This window comes from Thunnus albacares, chromosome 2 (genome assembly GCF_914725855.1).
Source record: "Thunnus albacares chromosome 2, fThuAlb1.1, whole genome shotgun sequence".
Lineage (NCBI taxonomy): Eukaryota > Metazoa > Chordata > Actinopteri > Scombriformes > Scombridae > Thunnus > Thunnus albacares.
In genome coordinates, this window is record NC_058107.1 from 24,054,902 (window position 1) to 24,073,254 (window position 18,353).

The 18,353-nt window shown below is 40.9% G+C and overlaps 1 protein-coding gene across 4 annotated transcripts in view; it reads right to left on the reverse strand.

The window, feature by feature from the left end:
- Positions 1-18,353, reverse strand: part of pde4d (phosphodiesterase 4D, cAMP-specific) — a 191,432-nt gene that overhangs the window by 88,181 nt on the left and 84,898 nt on the right. For 2 of the 4 annotated variants that reach the window (XM_044374203.1, XM_044374228.1), the window contains exon 2: positions 15,307-15,944. The exons of the other annotated variants lie outside the window; for them this stretch is intronic. In XM_044374203.1, coding sequence (XP_044230138.1) covers positions 15,307-15,569 — 263 coding nt within the window. In that variant the 5' untranslated portion in view covers positions 15,570-15,944. The remainder of the gene's footprint in view (positions 1-15,306; positions 15,945-18,353) is intronic. 4 annotated transcript variants of the gene reach the window in all.

Consider the following 18,353-nt stretch of genomic DNA (forward strand, 5'->3'; position numbering starts at 1 on the left):
CTATCACTTCCTCTGGGGCATGACGTACAAGAAAACAGTTTCTTTTATTGTTCCAGAAATCGAGAGTTGGCCAGTTTCCAGCGTGAATGTATTTAAAAATTAATTAAAAACTAGTGCTGAAATGACAGATTGATTGATTGATTAATCATTTATCAAGAATCAATCCAATCATTCTCTACTTTCAGGTTCTCCAGTGTTAGGCTTTGCTGCTCTATTCTCACTTTTACATCATTGTAAATTGGATATTTGGGGGTTTTGAACTGCTAACCAGACAAAACAAGCAATTTGGAGATGAATTATTGATTGAAAAAAATAATTGGCAGATTAATATGTTGTTAACTGCAGCCCTATTCAAAACATGTGTGGAATGTACACAGTAGTAAAGAATTGGGACCAAATTAAGATGTGATTGCTACCTTGGCAAGATGCTTTCCTCTGTCACAGTTGTTAAGGGTTCCTCTGATAATGAAAACACTCCGCCACTCCTAATTTTCCTGGTGCTGGGCAGCCTGACAGGAAATTACGGCATTTATCCCAACCCTCCTTATACACTCAACTTTTCTTCCTCCATGACACGTAGACTTTACGTTCCTTCCTCCAAACCATCTGCTCGCTCACAGATAAACCTGCCACTCAAGCATCTGGCCTATATAGCAATGTGGCTCTGCATAACTGAATTGCTTCTTTATGATATGCATGTGGTGAAGTCACAATCTTGGTTATACTATGAATTTACCCAACCAGCTATGTAAATGCTGTTCCAAATTTTATATTAAGCAAGATTATAACATCAGATTTTATGTTGATAATCAATCTATTGTCCTATAAACGCTCCTGCAATATACTGTATCATAACCTGACCTTAATGCATAGTGCACTGCAGATTGCTGAAGATGGGAAATCAGTAGCACTGCATGAGCACCACTGTGACTCAAAACTAGAACATGAGCAATCAGAACAGACTTGTATGTATAATTGGCTGAGATAATTTTGCAACTAACATGAAGCATAAGTATGAACATCACACTGAAGCTCTGAACGCTCTGAGCAGTCTATCATCCAAAAAACACAGCACAGACACTCTCACACACATGCACACGCAATTGTAAACACATACAGCAATGAGTTTCACGGTCCCCACCCCACCATTTTCCTCCCTCTGTCTCACCCTATGCCTCCTGGGAACCTTGAGAAACTAGGTGCAGACCAATTACCTCATACTCAAGACAACACTGTTCATTTTTCGTCTTTCATTACTACATGCAGTGGCACTAAATCAATGCAATCAAAGACCACCCCAGTGGTCAGACAGACAGCAGACTGGTAATCAGGATAGGTACTGACACAAACAAGAACAAACACACACACACACACACTGGTAAAGAAGCACACACATACAGACTTGCGTGTATACATAATGCACAAACACAAAGGCACTGCTGAATCCACCAGATGTATTTGCAGAGTCTATATTTGCACACACATACGCACACAAATGCGAGCACATAAAAGATGAAAACGCACCCTCATAAAGAGCAGGATATTGGAAGCAGCTGTGAAAAATGATCAAGGGATGACATCAATAACAGGATGGCTCTCACAACACAGGAGGCAGCTGCATCTTAATTGGACATGCAGCTCATTAGAACTGCTAGAGGTGGACTCTGTCTCTCTGTGCTAAGGCCACATTCAGACAGACAACACAAGGTGCACTGAAGATGGTAGGCGGGTCGCAAAAGCAGAAGAGAAACAGATGAGTTGCGACTTACTGCACTGAAAAGTCAGAGGGACTGCAGATTCATTTTTCTTTGTCAGTCAGTGGTTGCCTGTTGCAGTTTCAAAGGTGTTTTCTTTTACGACGATTTCTTTTCGTTTCTTTTATGACAATGAAAAAAAAGAAGCCCCGTGCTCGCCACCTAATTGCTAGGAGTCACAGGAGTCTACAAGATTTGTGTCCTTCTTCCTCTGTCTGTCTTTTATCATCTTTGCAATCGTTACATGGATGACAGGATGCAGCTTCTTACGTGTCTAGCTAAGACCACCAAAAAGTTGAGTGAAGTGAATTGGACTGAATTCAAAGGGATGAAACAGGGCCGGGACCTTGTTGAGGACAATCTGACCTCAGAGGAACCATACACCGTACAATGCCCGGCTCTTCAATATCCGGCTAAACCTTGAAAAGTTGATATAAGATGAGGACTGAACAGCTATTGTGTGAGCAGTAGCCAGAGGAAAATAGAGAGTGAGAGAGTGGTGTAGAGAAGAATGTAGAGAAAAGGCAAAACATTTTCACGACTTTCACAGCAAGGACAGATTTTTTTTTTTTCTTTCTCGGAAAAAAAGATTTCTTTAGGGCATCATTTCTTATCCAGAGATCCACTGTACATTCTTTAACTGACATATCACAACATTTTTTCTCATCTTTGTGATAAACACAAGTCTGTGTCTTCTTTATGGCACTGCATTCATCTACGGAACATAAAAAAAAAAAATCAAACTCTCATATTTTTTTAGGTTAATTGGTGACTCTAAAAGGTATGAATGTGAGTGTGAATGGTTGTCTGTCTCTATATATGTTAGCCCTGTGATTGACTGGCGACCTTTCCAGGGCGTACCCCGCCTCTCGCCCAATGTCAGCTGAGATTGGCTCCAGCTCCCTCACAACCCTCTAGAGGATAAGCGGTAAAGAAAATGGATGGATGGATACAAACAAACAACATGCCACTAGCCTTATATATAAATATTAAAAGTATACTTTGCATACATGTTGTTACCTTTCCTTTTATAATATGCATTTGCATATTGCAACAGCTGTGTTAAAAGAAACAAATGGACTCTGTATCTCTGTACACTATATTCCATAGCTTCTGTGCGTGCCAAATCCAAATATTGGAAAACTTTTTTCACTGAGGCCAATTATAAAGAAGAAATGCAGGTTTCATGTTTTCACATGTGTGAATTAACACTGACCTAAAAAGACCTTAAACTAATGGAGTCTAAGCACAGAAAAATAGGCATTATGACTTGAGAGGGTTATACTTTCAATTATTCTTTAATGAGCTGAGCCTGCCAACTATAATCAGACTTGACCAATGGATTTACCGCAGCCATGTATCATTAATGGATCTCACCTCAGGCTAATAAGGCTCTCTCAGGGAAAATGATAATGAAAGCTTTAGGCCACATCCAACCATCATTTTGAGTTGGGAACATTTTTTTTTTCTTTCTCTCTGTTATTACAACTGTGGTAAGAATGGATCTGTGAAAAGGGACGGAAACCTAGCTAGTGCCTCTCAACCTCTACGGTGGCCATATCAGATATGCGCAAAAGAGTGCATGGCCATCTGCAGTCCATTACGAACACACTCATAGCTATTAAAAACTTCCCCTCACATTGGCACTCATCTTCCCCAACTCTCACCGTCCTCAGGCTATTCTGTGGAGGCTCTGGTGCAGCTGCATTTATCAGAGCGACACCCTAATCAGTAACTGAATTCTCCCTAAGCAATCAAGTCAAAGTTCTGGTGGCGAAATCAGCAGAAATAAAACACAGCTGAGGATAATGAAGGTGGAAGCAAGAGAACAAAAGAAAGAGTGTGAGAAGGTGAAATGGGGGAAATGAGAAAGAAGGAATGCATAGCAAAGACAGTCAAAGTCACAAATTAGACCTCAGAAACCTTATTTACTGTATGTGGTGAAATGACTTTCTCATATTCCTCGCTGATTAAGTGAGTCATCAAACAACTCAAATATGCTGTAAAAAATAGTACCGAAATATCCCATGACCTCCTCTCATTATATCCATTTTCCATCTGTCTTTTTGTAAACCCTATTCCACTAACATCCATAACCTATTTATCTTGTGTGTTGCAGAAAAAACTAAAGCTTGTAAATGAATATAACCAATGAAATAAATATGAATTAAATATTCAAATAAAATAATTAAAAAAAAAATGAATGGCTGACATGTTGGAGCTAGCACTGCCAGAATCTTCTAGTCATTTTGTTGAATCAAAAAGATATCAACATATCAAAAGGCCTTTGATGAGGCCCTGCAGCTGTGGCCTCTTCAACCCAGATTCATTCCAATCATCATTTAATTAAATCTGGTAGCGCAGTAACCACTGCTAAAACACCTTCATGTGTCTGGACCTGTTGGAAGGAAATGATTATCAATATGCCTATAACCCTTTATTTCAGTTCACTGAGGACCTGCTGAACTGAACTCAGATGAACGTCACATGGATCAACATCAAATGACAATCCTATTTAGATTGGGTGGTATCATCACTTTTAACAAGTAAGAAAAAAGGATCCGCCAGCAGAATTGGAGGCAGTGTTAGTCTCCCCACTGGTTTTCAAAAGGGTTATAGAATTTGACATGTAATGGATGTGAGCCTGACTACTTCTGGCATTGCACCGGGCTTGTTGATCACGATGTGAAGAAAATGAAGAGCGGAGGAAGTGGGACCAAGCTGAAAGGCCAAGGATGCACAAATTTGGGAATATTCACTTAAAACATTTTTCTAAATCGTTGAGTGCAAGTGCTTGTAACTATTCCTTTTTCTGTCTCTCAGCACATCCAACATTCATTGTGAACACATGTACAGAATGTGTTCATACATGTTTTTCAAGCAGACCAACACGTCTGACTTGCTTTGACACTCAGGGCCCTATTTTTGTGGAGGCACAACGACCAGTGCAAGCAGCACTCCAACTTTTTGGTATTTTCTTGACCTTGAAACTCACTTGGCCTGTCTGTGTGTGTTATTTTGGTGACGAGCGCAGAGCACACGGTGCAAAGGTGGGAGGAGATTCACAATCAGGTGAAAGGTTCATTCAAATGAAGCAGCGCAAAGCCAGTTGTATTTTGGTAGAAATTTGGTCCATGACGTTGCACCGAAACCGGATGTGTCAGAACCACATCTGTTTCTGTTGCAACGTCAATCTGCTGCTGCTTTGGTGATTTTATCAACAAAAGCAATTTAAATACTTGCTGCACACATGCTGCACTAAGAGATTAATGCTTGAAATATAAAAAAGTTATTTCAATTAAACAATCTCCAACCAAAATTGGCACAGAAAATAACGTTAAATGTGGTTAAAGCAGGAAAGTCAGTAAATGAGTCTGCATTGATCTATAAATTAATATGAGTGACTCTTACAGTATCTGTTCTCCACAGCTGCTTTATACCGTAAGAAAAGCCTCTACTTCAGTTCATTAAATCTCTGCAGTATCTGAAGGTAGCAGGACAGATATGTTGTTAAACCGCAGCCTTTGACTTTCCGTTTGTTGAACTGTCGTTATCATGCGTCACTGTGATTAGCACAGCTGTTTAAGGTCTATGAGACCAGTGATGTGACTGGTTGAGAGAGTATCTAATAATCACCACATCCACAGGTCTATATTCACCTTCACCTTGGAGTGCCAAATCTACTCTAGCTGCAAACATCATTCAAAGTATCTTACAGTGTCACTCCAGTAGTGGTGTTAATTGAATACTTGTTACTAAATGAGAATTGATATAAGAGCAAAGTTAGCAGATTAAAGCTGAAACATTACACACATGTATTTGTAGCTAGATGAATGATTTTATTTTGGTTTCATATTTGCATGCTGGGTGTTTAATGACCATAACAATGAGGGGACACATTTACATATTAGGAATATATTTTGCTAGCAAATGCAGTGTGTGGATGTTTGTTCCATTTTGACCTTTCAAATTTTCAAGAGAACTCTTTCTTTCCAAAGTAGAGTCTTTACAATGACTTAGTTCTTGATATCATTGAACTTTTATAGAAGCTTGTCAGTATCAAATAATTAGATGTGGGTGAAAAAAACTGCTTCATATAAGAATCTCGATTTTTATTTCCTACGATTCTAAATCAATTCACAAATGTCAAAAATCAATTTTCTAAATGTTAGATAATAACGGAACGAAAAAAGCAGGACTCAACTGCAAGGGCAGTGCAGCACCCGGACACTCTACACACTAGAGTTATCTTGTAGTTCATCTTCAAAAATCTTTGTTTTAATGACTAAATAATTACATTTGCGAGACAAACATGAAGTATATTGTGAATACTTTCTGTGCCATCAATCAGTGACTAATGTTGGCAGAGCAGAGCAGTGAACTTCAGCAGTAACAAATGAAACCAGCTGACCAACACACACTGCAGCATTAAACAACTTAAACCAACTCTGAGGTGAAGAAAATAATTCGGTTTCACCTTGAAAACCCTGCGCCCGCTCAGCTTGTTGGACAACGATGGCTTTCCCCAGAGCTAACGGTGCTGCAGCGGAGAGGCTGCTCTCCACTGCTGGAGATACTATGTTAAAGATCCCCTCCAGACATGTTTTAAGATGTATATAAAATACTCTACTTTGAATATTAATTCGTGTCTGATATGTTTTTTCCACAAAAAAGTATAATTATTATTTATATTATAAAATGACATCTAATCCTCCTCCCTCATGAAAAATTCAAGAATCTATGAATATGCAAATGTATTTCTTTTCAGAAGTTTAACTGCTGGACACAAAATGTCTCCGACTTTACTGTACAGTACATTCTCAGTGTTTGTGTGCTGGATGCTTCAATTTCCACATCACACTTATCTAAGTTGAATACTGGACCAGGATTGGCTTCTGAACTATTGGTGATGTCACAAATCCTGCTCATAGACCCACCCCTTAAAACTGGATTTTCAATGAGCACAGAGAAACTTTCAGCAGATGAATGTGAAAACAGCCTGGTCTGGTCTGCAACCATTCAAGGTCATTCAATGGCCATTACAACAACATGGTACAACAAAGTGTGGAGCATTAGAAGTTCTATTTATAATAGGGAAGTGCAGCACAGATGTATTAATCTAGTTCTGTTTTATAACCCCACATTAAATGGGATAATTGGATTTCAGCTGGAATTCCAGGGGGCTTCTATCTCTTTTTTTATTACAGTTGGTGGAATCCAAAATACCTTTCCTGAATATAAACCTTGAAAACTCTTCCTCCATCCCCTTATACCTCACTCCCCATTCGTCTCTCTTTCACAGTCTCTCTCAGTCACACAGTTATATAATCTTATATTTCTTATTCATCTCAGCCAGCACTGACTTGGCCACTAGTACAGAATGCAAAGTCAAAGCTGAGTCATATAACCAAGGTCCTGTCTAAATCTCTGACAGGGATAGATGAAAAAAAAACAATTCACATAAGGATCTTGATTCTTAACTTCTACAATTCTGAATCAATTCACAAATGTAAAAAAAAACCCCAAAAAAAGCAGTTTTCTAAATGTTAGAACACAACTGCAAAGGCAGTGCAGCACCCAGACAGTCTACAGCCTGCACACACTAGAGTTATCTTGTAATCCATCTTCAAAAAAGACAGTGGTGGCAAGCATTTTTTTATTTATTGACTAAATAATTACCTTTGCGAGACAAACGTGAAGTATATTGTGAATACTTTCTACGCCATCAATCAGAGACTAACATTGGTGGAGTGGAGCAGCAAACTCCAGCAGAAACAAACAAGACTGGCTGACGAGCACACACTGCAGCATTAAACAACTTAAACCAAATCTGCTGCACCAACGAGGCTGTTCTCCACTGCTGGAGACATATTGCTAATAGCAACACAGCAGAGCACTCTGCGTCCCCCTTCATTTTGTTATTCTCATACAGGCAGGAGACTGTAAGATGCTTTCAAATTAATTAATTCATTAATTAATGCAGTTTTAAAATAAAAAGGCTGCACACCATTTATCTTAATTGCCAGTTATGTTTCGTGTTGTATTTCAGTGGAATAAGGATACAGTGAATGGTTTGACACAAAGTATACTGCAGCAAGAGACTGAAAATTGTGTCACCCCCTTTTCTATTAATTTAATCGAGAATCGGTTTTGAATCGAGAATCGATTCTGAATTGAATCAGGCACCCAAGAATCGGAATTGAAGCAAATCATGAAATTCCCAAAGATTCACACCCCTAATCTCTAATAGAGAGAGAGTCAGACAGCATGAATATGTATATGTCTATTAGTGTACATTTGTGCACATGTATACAAACTCGTGTGCCATATCTGCCTGTTTTTTCAACTGAAACGCCTGTACTGTGCTGATGCATCATGTCGCCAGCACTGGTGGCACAGTAGCAGCAGTACTGCTGAATTGCTCATATGTATGCAAATCACAGGCGCTCTATTCTCCTGGGTGGAGAGCAGCATTTGGGCTGATAAAACCTGGAGAATCCTCCTTGCTGCACAGCAGGATGACGGCTGCAATCAAAAGCCACCTCAGAGCAATGGAAGGTAATTACTTAAACAAAAGTATACACCCTAAAAACAAAAAACGTTAGGAAGTTGATGAGCATGGACTGGGAAATTGGATAGACAAAAGAACACCCAACATTGCGCTGAACAGGCTATTAATAGAAATGTCATCTAAAGCCACAACCAGAGGTAGGTGTAGAGTCCTATTGCACCTGGAAAAGCCACTTATAAATGACTGAAAACTCACTGCAGACTCACTGAGGAGGCAGTAAGAGGGCTTCAGTTTTAAGGGGTAAACACATGGATGAGCAAATCGCTGCTGTATTAAGGTACTGAGAACCAGGAACAGGTTTGTAAAAGTCAGTGCTGGATCCAACCACATGAATCACCTCATATTTAATTTGGATTAACTAGGCAAGTTGACAGAGAAGTACATCATGTGTTTGGGCCACTGGAGCATTCTGTTACAGAAATGTGTTACTTGTTAAATCATCCTAAACACATTTGCACTGCTCTTGAAAGCTTTTTTTTTTTTAACTGTGAGGAAAATCTGCTGTTTTCACCTTCACTGTCTGTATTGACAGACTGCAACTTATAGTTATTTTCATTATCTATCATTCTGCTGGTTCGCTCATTATAATTTCTTGCAGCCCAAGGTGACATATTTAAATTGCTTTTTGTCTGCACAACAACCCACAAGCCAAAGACATTCAGCTATCATCGTGTATGACAAAGAAATGTAGCAACTCCTTGCATTTGAGATGGAAAAACCAGATAATGTTTAACATTTCTGTTTTAAAAAATGACTGAAATGATTAATCTTTTATCAAATTTATGGCCCATTAATTTTCTGCCAATCAACTAACTGATTATTGTTTCAGCTCTGAAGCAATTTATCTGAGATAAATCTCAAATACAATACAGTATATCATAAGTATATAGCCTTCTTGACATATATATTCTACAACTTTGACAAACGTGAATTTCTGGCTCAAATTTTATTCAGAAGAGGAACAACTAGAAGCACTTGGAAACAACTGTGAGACCTTGACAATTAGTGTAAGAAGTCCATCACTTGTCTTAAAGAGAAAGCGGGAAAGACATACAGAGAGAGATGATAAAACAAAGTGAGAAGCAGAAAGAGTCATGCTCTGCCTAGATTAGCACCACTGCGTTTAGCTTGACGTCCTCCACTCCTACACTCTCCCTCGCTTCTGCCCTGCCGCCTTCCCTCCATACCACTCTTTCTGCATGTACCCACCCATCAATCATTAATAATTTATCCAGCTATCCATCATTCATCATGTCTACAGCCCTCCAGCCATCCTCACCAAAACTCGCCGGTTGGCCAGAGAAGAAGCATTGGCATCAGCACCACCAGTCGAAGCCACCTGTTCTCCCTTCGATGAAATCCCCCTCTCCTGTTACATAAAGTAGACACTTGCACTGTTGCAATGCAGCATCAGACAGTGTTGTGCAACAGCATTAAAAATACCTCAGGGTCAGTGAGGAGGAAAGTTGAAAACAGGATATCAACATAGTTATTCTGGTGGAGAGAGTACACAAACTGAATCGTGCGTGTCAGTCTGTCTGTCACTTCAAGGTGAGAGTACACCGTTCAACCCTTGCTGTATATGTGCTGTGCTTTTGTTATGCTGAGAGCAATCAATGATCAACTTTGTGTGAGGGTATTTTTTCGATCACATCTTCTCACATGTGCACATGCAGAGGCATTTATTCAATAAAAGCTATCTCAGGCACTATCAACACAATCATTTTGGAGCAGACATGGCTCTTGAAAGCAATTAACCCTCCTTTATACTGTGTCACAAGTCCGAACATGTAAGCATGTTACAGAAGTTGCGGTACACTGGTAATGAATGTGTCAGTATGAAAGACAGTTGCGCAATGCACACATACAAAAAAAGAGTCACTTACATTTAAGGTGAAGGAATTATTAGCAACCGCTGTGTCTCTAGCAGTTAGCTGAAAACCAATTTGCACATAGCATTTTACCATCAGCTCCGGTCCCAATCAAATAATGATAATATACATTAGCTATTGTTAAAAAAACAACTCAAATCCTAAAATATCTCTTTATAGCGAGGCACCATGTAATGCTGAGTCTTAAGTCTGTTGTCAACACACCCAGGTCTGCAGATACCGACTTTAATTCCATACAGAAGCCTCACTAATGCTGCTGCTGGAGGTAGTTGCGCAGCTTAGGGTGCAATAATACTGGCAACAATTGAATAAGAACTACCACACTCTACTTAAAATCCTCTCAGACAAATTAAGCCCCAGCTCAAATATTTACAGCTTTAAAAAATCCATTATAGCATCATCACATTTTGTCAACAACTGGAACTGTCTGTCGTGTTATGAGACGAAACCCTTTTGCTTTGAACTCTGCAAATCATTATATTCCATTAAATCCCCCAAAAGTACCTTCTTTGCAGTATGTTTCTGCAAATAATTACAGCCAATCAGAGTCCTTAGTAGTAGAGAAGCCAATCAACTCTTGGTATGCATTTTCTGAAGCGTTCTCAGAGTGATCATAAAACAATTTGTATATGGTTTTCATGGTATCACGTCTGTAAGAACAGCAAAGCAGTATATCAGGCCAATCGGTCCATGGAGAAGGATTGTCTTGTTAATGAAGTGTGGAGTGGAGCCACTGAGGGCTGTGTATGTCACCAGATTTACAGCGCAGCAGACTTGCGATTCCCTGCAGCTGTAAAACAATGAGGAGGTGATTGAAGTAAATTACACTGCAGTTGTCAACCTCCCGACCGCTTACAGCCATTTGATGGTGTGTCTCTCTCTTACAAATAGTCTCTCTCCCTTTCCCTTGCTCACACATGTACACGCAAACACAACAATTTTTCTGCTAACCTCCCACACTCTGATATTCTGTCTGCCACTTATTTTCTCAAATGTCAAGAAGCAACAAAAGGTACATGACCAACAAGTTACAATGATTAAGTGGTCATTGTTCTTTCTTATCAGTCTTTTCCTACTTTGGCTCTCCTGTCACACCAACAGTCAAAGTCAGGATGCATCGACTTGTTTCTAATAAAATGTACATTTCATGCTCAGATTCACAAACATCTTATGTACAGAGATGTTTTCTCGAGTGAAGGCCAGACAGCATGAAACACTGACTGTGAAGAATGTGTGAGCGGAAACCAGGGAAGTGTAGCCAAGGATAAACACCACAGTGAGTGTTAACTACTGGCATTTTTGAAACTTTGAGATATCTAAATCCACAATTTTAAAAGGAAAATGGTGGTGTTATTTTACCCCTTGATTTTTATCAAGCAATCACTTGAAAAGAGCAATATCAACATTGAACCAGACCTGCCACATACAGAAATTCTCAGATGACTCTGCAGTTGTTGGATGCAGAGTACAAGAGGTAAGTGGACAGTTTTGTGGACTGGTGTGAGCTGAACCACTTGCAGCTCAACATCAGCAAAACAAAGGAGCTGGTGGTAGACTTCAGGAGACTCCAGGACTCCTGCTACTCCTCTTTCCATTAAGGGACGGATGGTGGAGATGGTACAGGTGTACAAATACCTGGGTGTCCATTGGACAGCAAACTGGACTGGACCAGGAACTCTGCGGCTCTCTACAGGAAGGGGCAGAGTCAGCTCTTTTTCCTGCAGAGGCTCCAGTCCTTCAACGTCTGTGGCACCATGCATGAGTCTGCGGTGGCTAGCACCATCTTCTACACTATGGTCTGCTGACACCAACAGACTCAACAAACTGATTCAGAAGGCTGGCTCAGTCCTTGGGGCGGGGCTGGATCCTCTGCATGTAGTCGCAGAGAGGAGGATGATGCCATAACTCCTCTCCATCATGGACGTCTCCGACCCTCTACACAGTGTTCTGATTAGCCAGAGGAGCACGTTCCTCAAGAGACTCAGAATGACTACGTGCTCCACTAAACGCCACAGGAGGTCTTTCCTTCCTGTGGCCATCCAGATATACAATTCGTCACCTTTCTGCTGAAGTTGAACAGTTTTTACAACTCACACAATCTACTGCCACTATTGCACATTATGGTTAATTCACTTTTAAATTATTGTTAATTATTATTATTGCATGTTTCCATTTTTGCACTTTTAACTGCAATTCTACCCAGCACATTACTTTTTGCATATTGGCATTTATACATTTTTCTATTTACTTACTGTGTATTTATTATTATTACTGTTTCATCTTATAGTCATTTTTATCTTTTTACTTATTTACTTCCTCTTTCTTAACTGTGTTGTGCAATCGAGCAATTTACCTTTTACACATTTGCATTTGTACATTTTTCTATTTACTTCTGTGTATTTTATCATTATTACTATTTTATTTTATAGTAGTTTTTACCTTTTTACTTAGCAATGGAGCAATTGTAACAAAGCAATTTCCCTCCGGGAATCAATAAAGTTTTTCTGATTCTGATACTGAAATGATCCTACTTGCAGTCTATGGAGCCACTATCTAATTATTCTAATTTAATTGGCTCTGCACCACAAACTCAATTTTCATCCCAAAACTAATTAAAAAAACATTTTAAAAAAAAAGCTAGGGTGGCTGGTGTAGTTTATTCTAAAACAATTCTGCGACTGCATTTTCAATCTCTGGTGAGTAGTTCTGGTTTAGGAAGTCTCTAAACATATTTCAGGGTGCAGTTCCAATATGGCTATTTTATGTGTTTTTAATCTTTTATTGAACTGCAGTAGCATTCTATGGCCCGGGGACATCATCTCTGACAGGATTTGGCTGCACAGACAATACTTGTTAGCAGAATAAATTCTCTGTAGGTTTGGTATCTTCATGCTGATTCTTTTGATAACCATATAAAAGACAAAATAATGCCTTCATTGTTCTTTCTTTACTAAGAGTATTTAATTGCATGTATACTATATATAGCACAGGTGTGCAGGAGTACATGAAAGGACAAGGAGAGCAACTCCAACATACATGGAAGGTGCTTAGAAGTCCATGAAACAACTGGATATTACAATTCATGCTAAAGAGCATGTCAACAGTAGATCTCCAAGATGGAGCGGGTGTGAATCTATGGTTTAGCAGTAATCCAAAGTTGTAGTTGGGTACTATTTTAAATGATTCAACCCATAAAAGAATGAAAGAATATCCCCCATATGTGCAAATGTGCCATGTGAATATCATGACAGAATTTGCTGAGAAATGTATTTTTTCTTTAAATCATGGCTATTTTCTGATCTCTGATGAATGCATTGTCATGCTACCAGTGTCACTTGCTCTTTTCCACATCTGCTGTTTTCATCAGTTGCAGATATTTAACAAGTGTGACTTCTTGAAAACCAGACTCACTTGCCCCACTGTTGTGCTGATGACAAGGTTCAGTGTCATAACAGGGAAGAGGGAAAATCCATTCAAAGAATGAAAGTATTTCTGCTTCTTAATATGAAACTGTGACAAATTGCTTTTTGCTTAAAGCAGCACACACATTTCTACTTAAAGCTGCACAACGACGGTGGTGGTGTGTCAAATTACATAATCGGAATTAACAACCACGTAAAAATCATCTCATTTGCACATACACACACAGGCACACTATGATTCTGCACACAGATAATTAATTCATAAAATGTAAATTATAGACACAAAGGAAGCAGTGTGGCTTTAAAATAGCAAAAAGCTATAGGAGCCAAAAGATGTACTGTATATCTCCCTGCGCTATTAGTCCCATCAGTTATAAGAAGCAAAGGGAAAAGAAAAGAAGTGGGGAAGAGAGATGATAAATCTAAAAGAGCGGAGGAAAGAGAGATAACACAAAAAGGGACACTGGGGAATTAAAAGAAAAAGTGAAGCGAGACTGAAATTAGAATATCTCATGAAACAAGGGAGCAACTGTATTAAATCAAAAATTGAGCTGCAACACACCTTAAGGTAGAGGGAAAAGAACTGGGAAGTAGCATTTCAAGAATTTCTGATATGTGAATGTCTGTGTGGATATGTGCATTTTTCAATTACATCATCAGCCCGATCCAGATGCCAGAAGGGAGGTGTGCAATGGCAGAGATTGGGAGCAGAGGAAGTGGGACACAAGAAATGTGGAGAGGGAAGAGAAAGAGAGATGAGTCGTAAAAAATGGAGAAGGAGATTAGAATGCAGGGTGCTGGGAGGGAAGGAGGTAGTGGGAAAAAAATAAATTGGTTAAAGGGGAGGGGAAAAAATGAGAGTGGGAAGGACACAAGAGTTGCAGGGGGGAGAGCGAATGGGGAATAGCTATGAGACGAAGGGAGGGGATGAGGCGTGGGCGAGTGCAACAGAGGCTGATAGACAGCCAGGAATAGAAGACTAATTAATAGTCAAAAACTGCAGGCAGGCAGGCAGGTGTAGAGAGAAAACCACAGCAGGAGGGAAGAAATATAGTGATGGATGGATTCCTACTCTGCCTACCTAACAAGACAGGCAGCTTTGGGGTATATCTCAAGGTATCTTCAGATATGCTCTATTGTATATCACACAGAGGTAAAAGCAGAGACAGAACAGGAGGAGGGAGGGCAGAGGAAGATAGGGGGATTGAGAGGAGTAAGAATGGGTAACAGACACACGGAGGGAGAGGAGGGAGAAAGACAGAAATAGAGATTAAGCTGGACAGAGAGAGCGAGAGAGAAACTCATTATCTAAGGTGAAAAAAAGGGTTTCCTAGGAGATTTGACATGAATAACCTACAAGGGAAATTTGCACATGCTCACTGCCATTTCTCTGTGACAGGAAAGCATTCGAGTTAAACGGCAAACAAAGTTTAATTGCTCAAATGGCTTATCACACTCCCTTGCACCCACAGCATTCAACGAACACGGTCCTGACCTTGAAAGTTTGCCAAAGGTGCGGTTTAGACCACATGTTGTCTGACAAAAGACAAACAAGCATATGCACTTTATATGCCTTTTCAGCTCCGTATTCATCCATACAGCCACTTACACAAACAACACTGACAATAGTAAACCTTCTTGTCACTACCTGTCCATCTAAGTCTCACCATGTGTGTGCAACAGTGAAGCGCCTCTGTTTGTGGATGTTGTTGTTGAGCAGCATGCGGCGAAGCAGTCGCGGCGAGTTGCGGGGGGAAAGGCGGGGGGAGATGGAGGAGGGTGACCGCCGGTGTCCTCGTGGCCTCTCTGGCTGCAGCAGGTTCTCCCGCAGGATCTTCACCAGGTCTTCATTCAAGCCGGAGTGTTTGGGCATGGGGGGCACTGCCAGGGTGTCTTGGTGGGTCACCCCCATGCCTGCCTGCTGGGCCATGCCTGCCCCGGCTTCACCACCACCACCACCAGCACCAATAAATGAACAGTAAAGGCAGCCAAGATATGTCAAAATTTAAGCAATACACACACTTAATGTATGCTTCTTTTCTTTGCAAGTCCAAGGATTTCCTCGAAATTTAGGAATCTGTGAAAAAAGCAAATATCCAAAAATCCTCTGGATGATTAACTGCACAAAAAAAAGCTTGGGTGGTAATTCCTCACACCAGCAGCTCCCTCTTTACAAAAGCAGGGAATATAAAAGAAAAGAAAAATCCCCGTTCTTTCTCTCCCTTTCCGTCTTTTAAGGAGCCAGCAGATGAACAGAAGCACTGAGGGCTGCTGCCTTTGTCTGCTCCGCAACACTGGATGTCTGCTGTGAAAGAGCAAAGGAGAAGATGAGGGGAGGATGGAAGAAGGAGAGAGGGCGGGATGCAAAGAAAAAAAAAAACAGGGAATTCCGTCTATCACAGCCCTTTTTCCCGAAGGCCTGCAGGCGAACTCAACACAGTCCACCCATATCGAGCCCAGCAAGAGTTTAGCTGAACTAAATCAGTCCATTCGAGCCCCAAACAGCCCAGTTCTGTCTGGTAAAAGCCAACAGGGAACATGTGTTGGTTCACCAGTAAAATGTCCCAGCCCAATATGACTCAATCCAGTAAGGCTTGTTTGAGTTCTGTTCCATCCAGTCGAAGCAATATATCCTTCCTTCCACTCCCCACACAGAGAGACTGACTGCTGACTGCAGCCAGTTTATAAGCTACTGATCCTTTAGAGCTGAGCAGAGCGTGAGCATGTGTGAGAGAGTGTTTGAGTGTGTGTGTGTGTATGTGTGTGTGTGTGTGTGTGTGTGTGTGTGTACACAATAGAGAGGAGAAAAAGAGGGACGTATGAAGAGAGATATGGTAAGCTTGAGTAACTCTGTGCAAAAATGTATACATGCATGTGTCTGGCAGTTGAGCCACATACATCTTTGAGGGTGTATTTCCTGATGCAGCACACTCCTCTAAAAGCACACATTAGTTATTGAGTAACCCTCAATCCCGCTTGAGAGGATGAGTGGACCAGCATAGGATGCAGTGTATATACCTACATGTATGTGGGTACACACATTTGCATCTGTATTTTCCTAACATTTGCAAATATGCAAGGAATACAAGGGGAGAGGAACAAGCTTCATTTATCCAATGTCATCTTGCCTTAAGCATTAGCCACTCCCTTTCACTGTATTTGTTATTTAAATTAGTGTAGACATGCGAGTATACACATAAACAGTGCGCTGAATCTAATATGTTGCCCCATAGCCTTTATTCTTCTCATCCTAGCAACCAGTAGCCAATCTCTAACCGGCTTTTACACCCTATTTTTGTTCATACATCATAGTTGATGATGACCATGGCACAGCTCATTATGTTGGGTTTTGGCGAGTGTGCAGATGGCTGAACAGACCAATCTGAGCCTGTGGCACACTGGACAGGTCAGAGAGGATGTAGAGTTCTGAGGTGCAGCCACAAGTCTTTTCTTGGCAGCTACCTCATCAACATAGCACAGGAGCTTCTCCTGCTCTCAAAGAGGACTGCATCTTCCTGGATTTTTGTTCTCCAGGCAGGTCAGTCCTGAGCTGGGGGTTCCAAGCTTTTCAGGTCAAATCCAAAGCTCTTCAAGGAGGTTTTCAGGGTATCCTTGTAGCACTTTTTGGGGCCAACTTGTGCTTGCTTGCCATTTTTCAGCTTGCCAAAGAAGACTTGTTTTGGCAATCTCGTGCAGGGCATTCTGGTCACCTGGCCAGTCCATCTGTGCTGTGCCTTTGCAAGCAGGGTGGGGATGCTGGGAATATTGGCTTTGCTGAGGACTACAGTGTCAGGGATTCTGTCCTGCCACTTGATCCTCAGCAGTTTCCTCAGACAGCTCAGGTGGAGACGGTTCAATTTCCTGACATGGCGCTGGTAGACTATCCAGGCATCGCACCCATACAGAGGAGTGGGTATTATGACTCCTTCAGTTATGAGACCTTATGAGACCTTATTATGAGACCTTCAGTTTTGTCTCTTGCTTGATGCCACTCCTTTCCCATACCAAGTCACGCAGACGTCCAAAGGCTGCACTGGCCTTGATAATCCTGATGTTAACTTCATCATCTATGTGCACAGCATGAGACAGAATACTACCAAGGTAAGTAAACTTGGCAATAACTAAAAACTTTTGGTCATTCAAAAAAAATGGTGGGCTCAGTGTAGGGTTTCCCAGGGGCAGGTTGATACAGGACTACTTCTTTGTTGTTGTTGCAAGCTGAGGAGGTGGTCCATACTGGCCTGTAGTTCTTCATTTGAGCCAGCAGCCCAGGCACAGTCATCAGCAAACAAAATTTTTTAAACAATGACTTCCTCCACTTTGGTTTTGGCTTGCATCAAATAGCCCACCATCAAAATGGTAGATGAAGCTAGTCCCAGTGTTGTTGTTCTGGAATGAGTCTTGCAGCATGGCAGAAAACACCATGCTGAAGAGCATTGGCACTATGACGCAGCCTTGCTTCAACTCGTTTGTGAGTGGGAATGGACTCAAGAGTTCTTGCTTATCTCTGACGCTGGCCATCATGCCATCATTGAGTTTGCACACTATGTCAATAAACTTGTCTGGACACCCATACTTGGACATGATCTCCAATAGGCCCTCCTGGATGACTTGTGTCATGAACGCCATATATAGATCAGAATTTTGTTCTGGGCATTTCTGCTGTAGCTGCCGGGCAGTAAATACCATGTCAGAGGTTCTGCTGTCTTTTCTG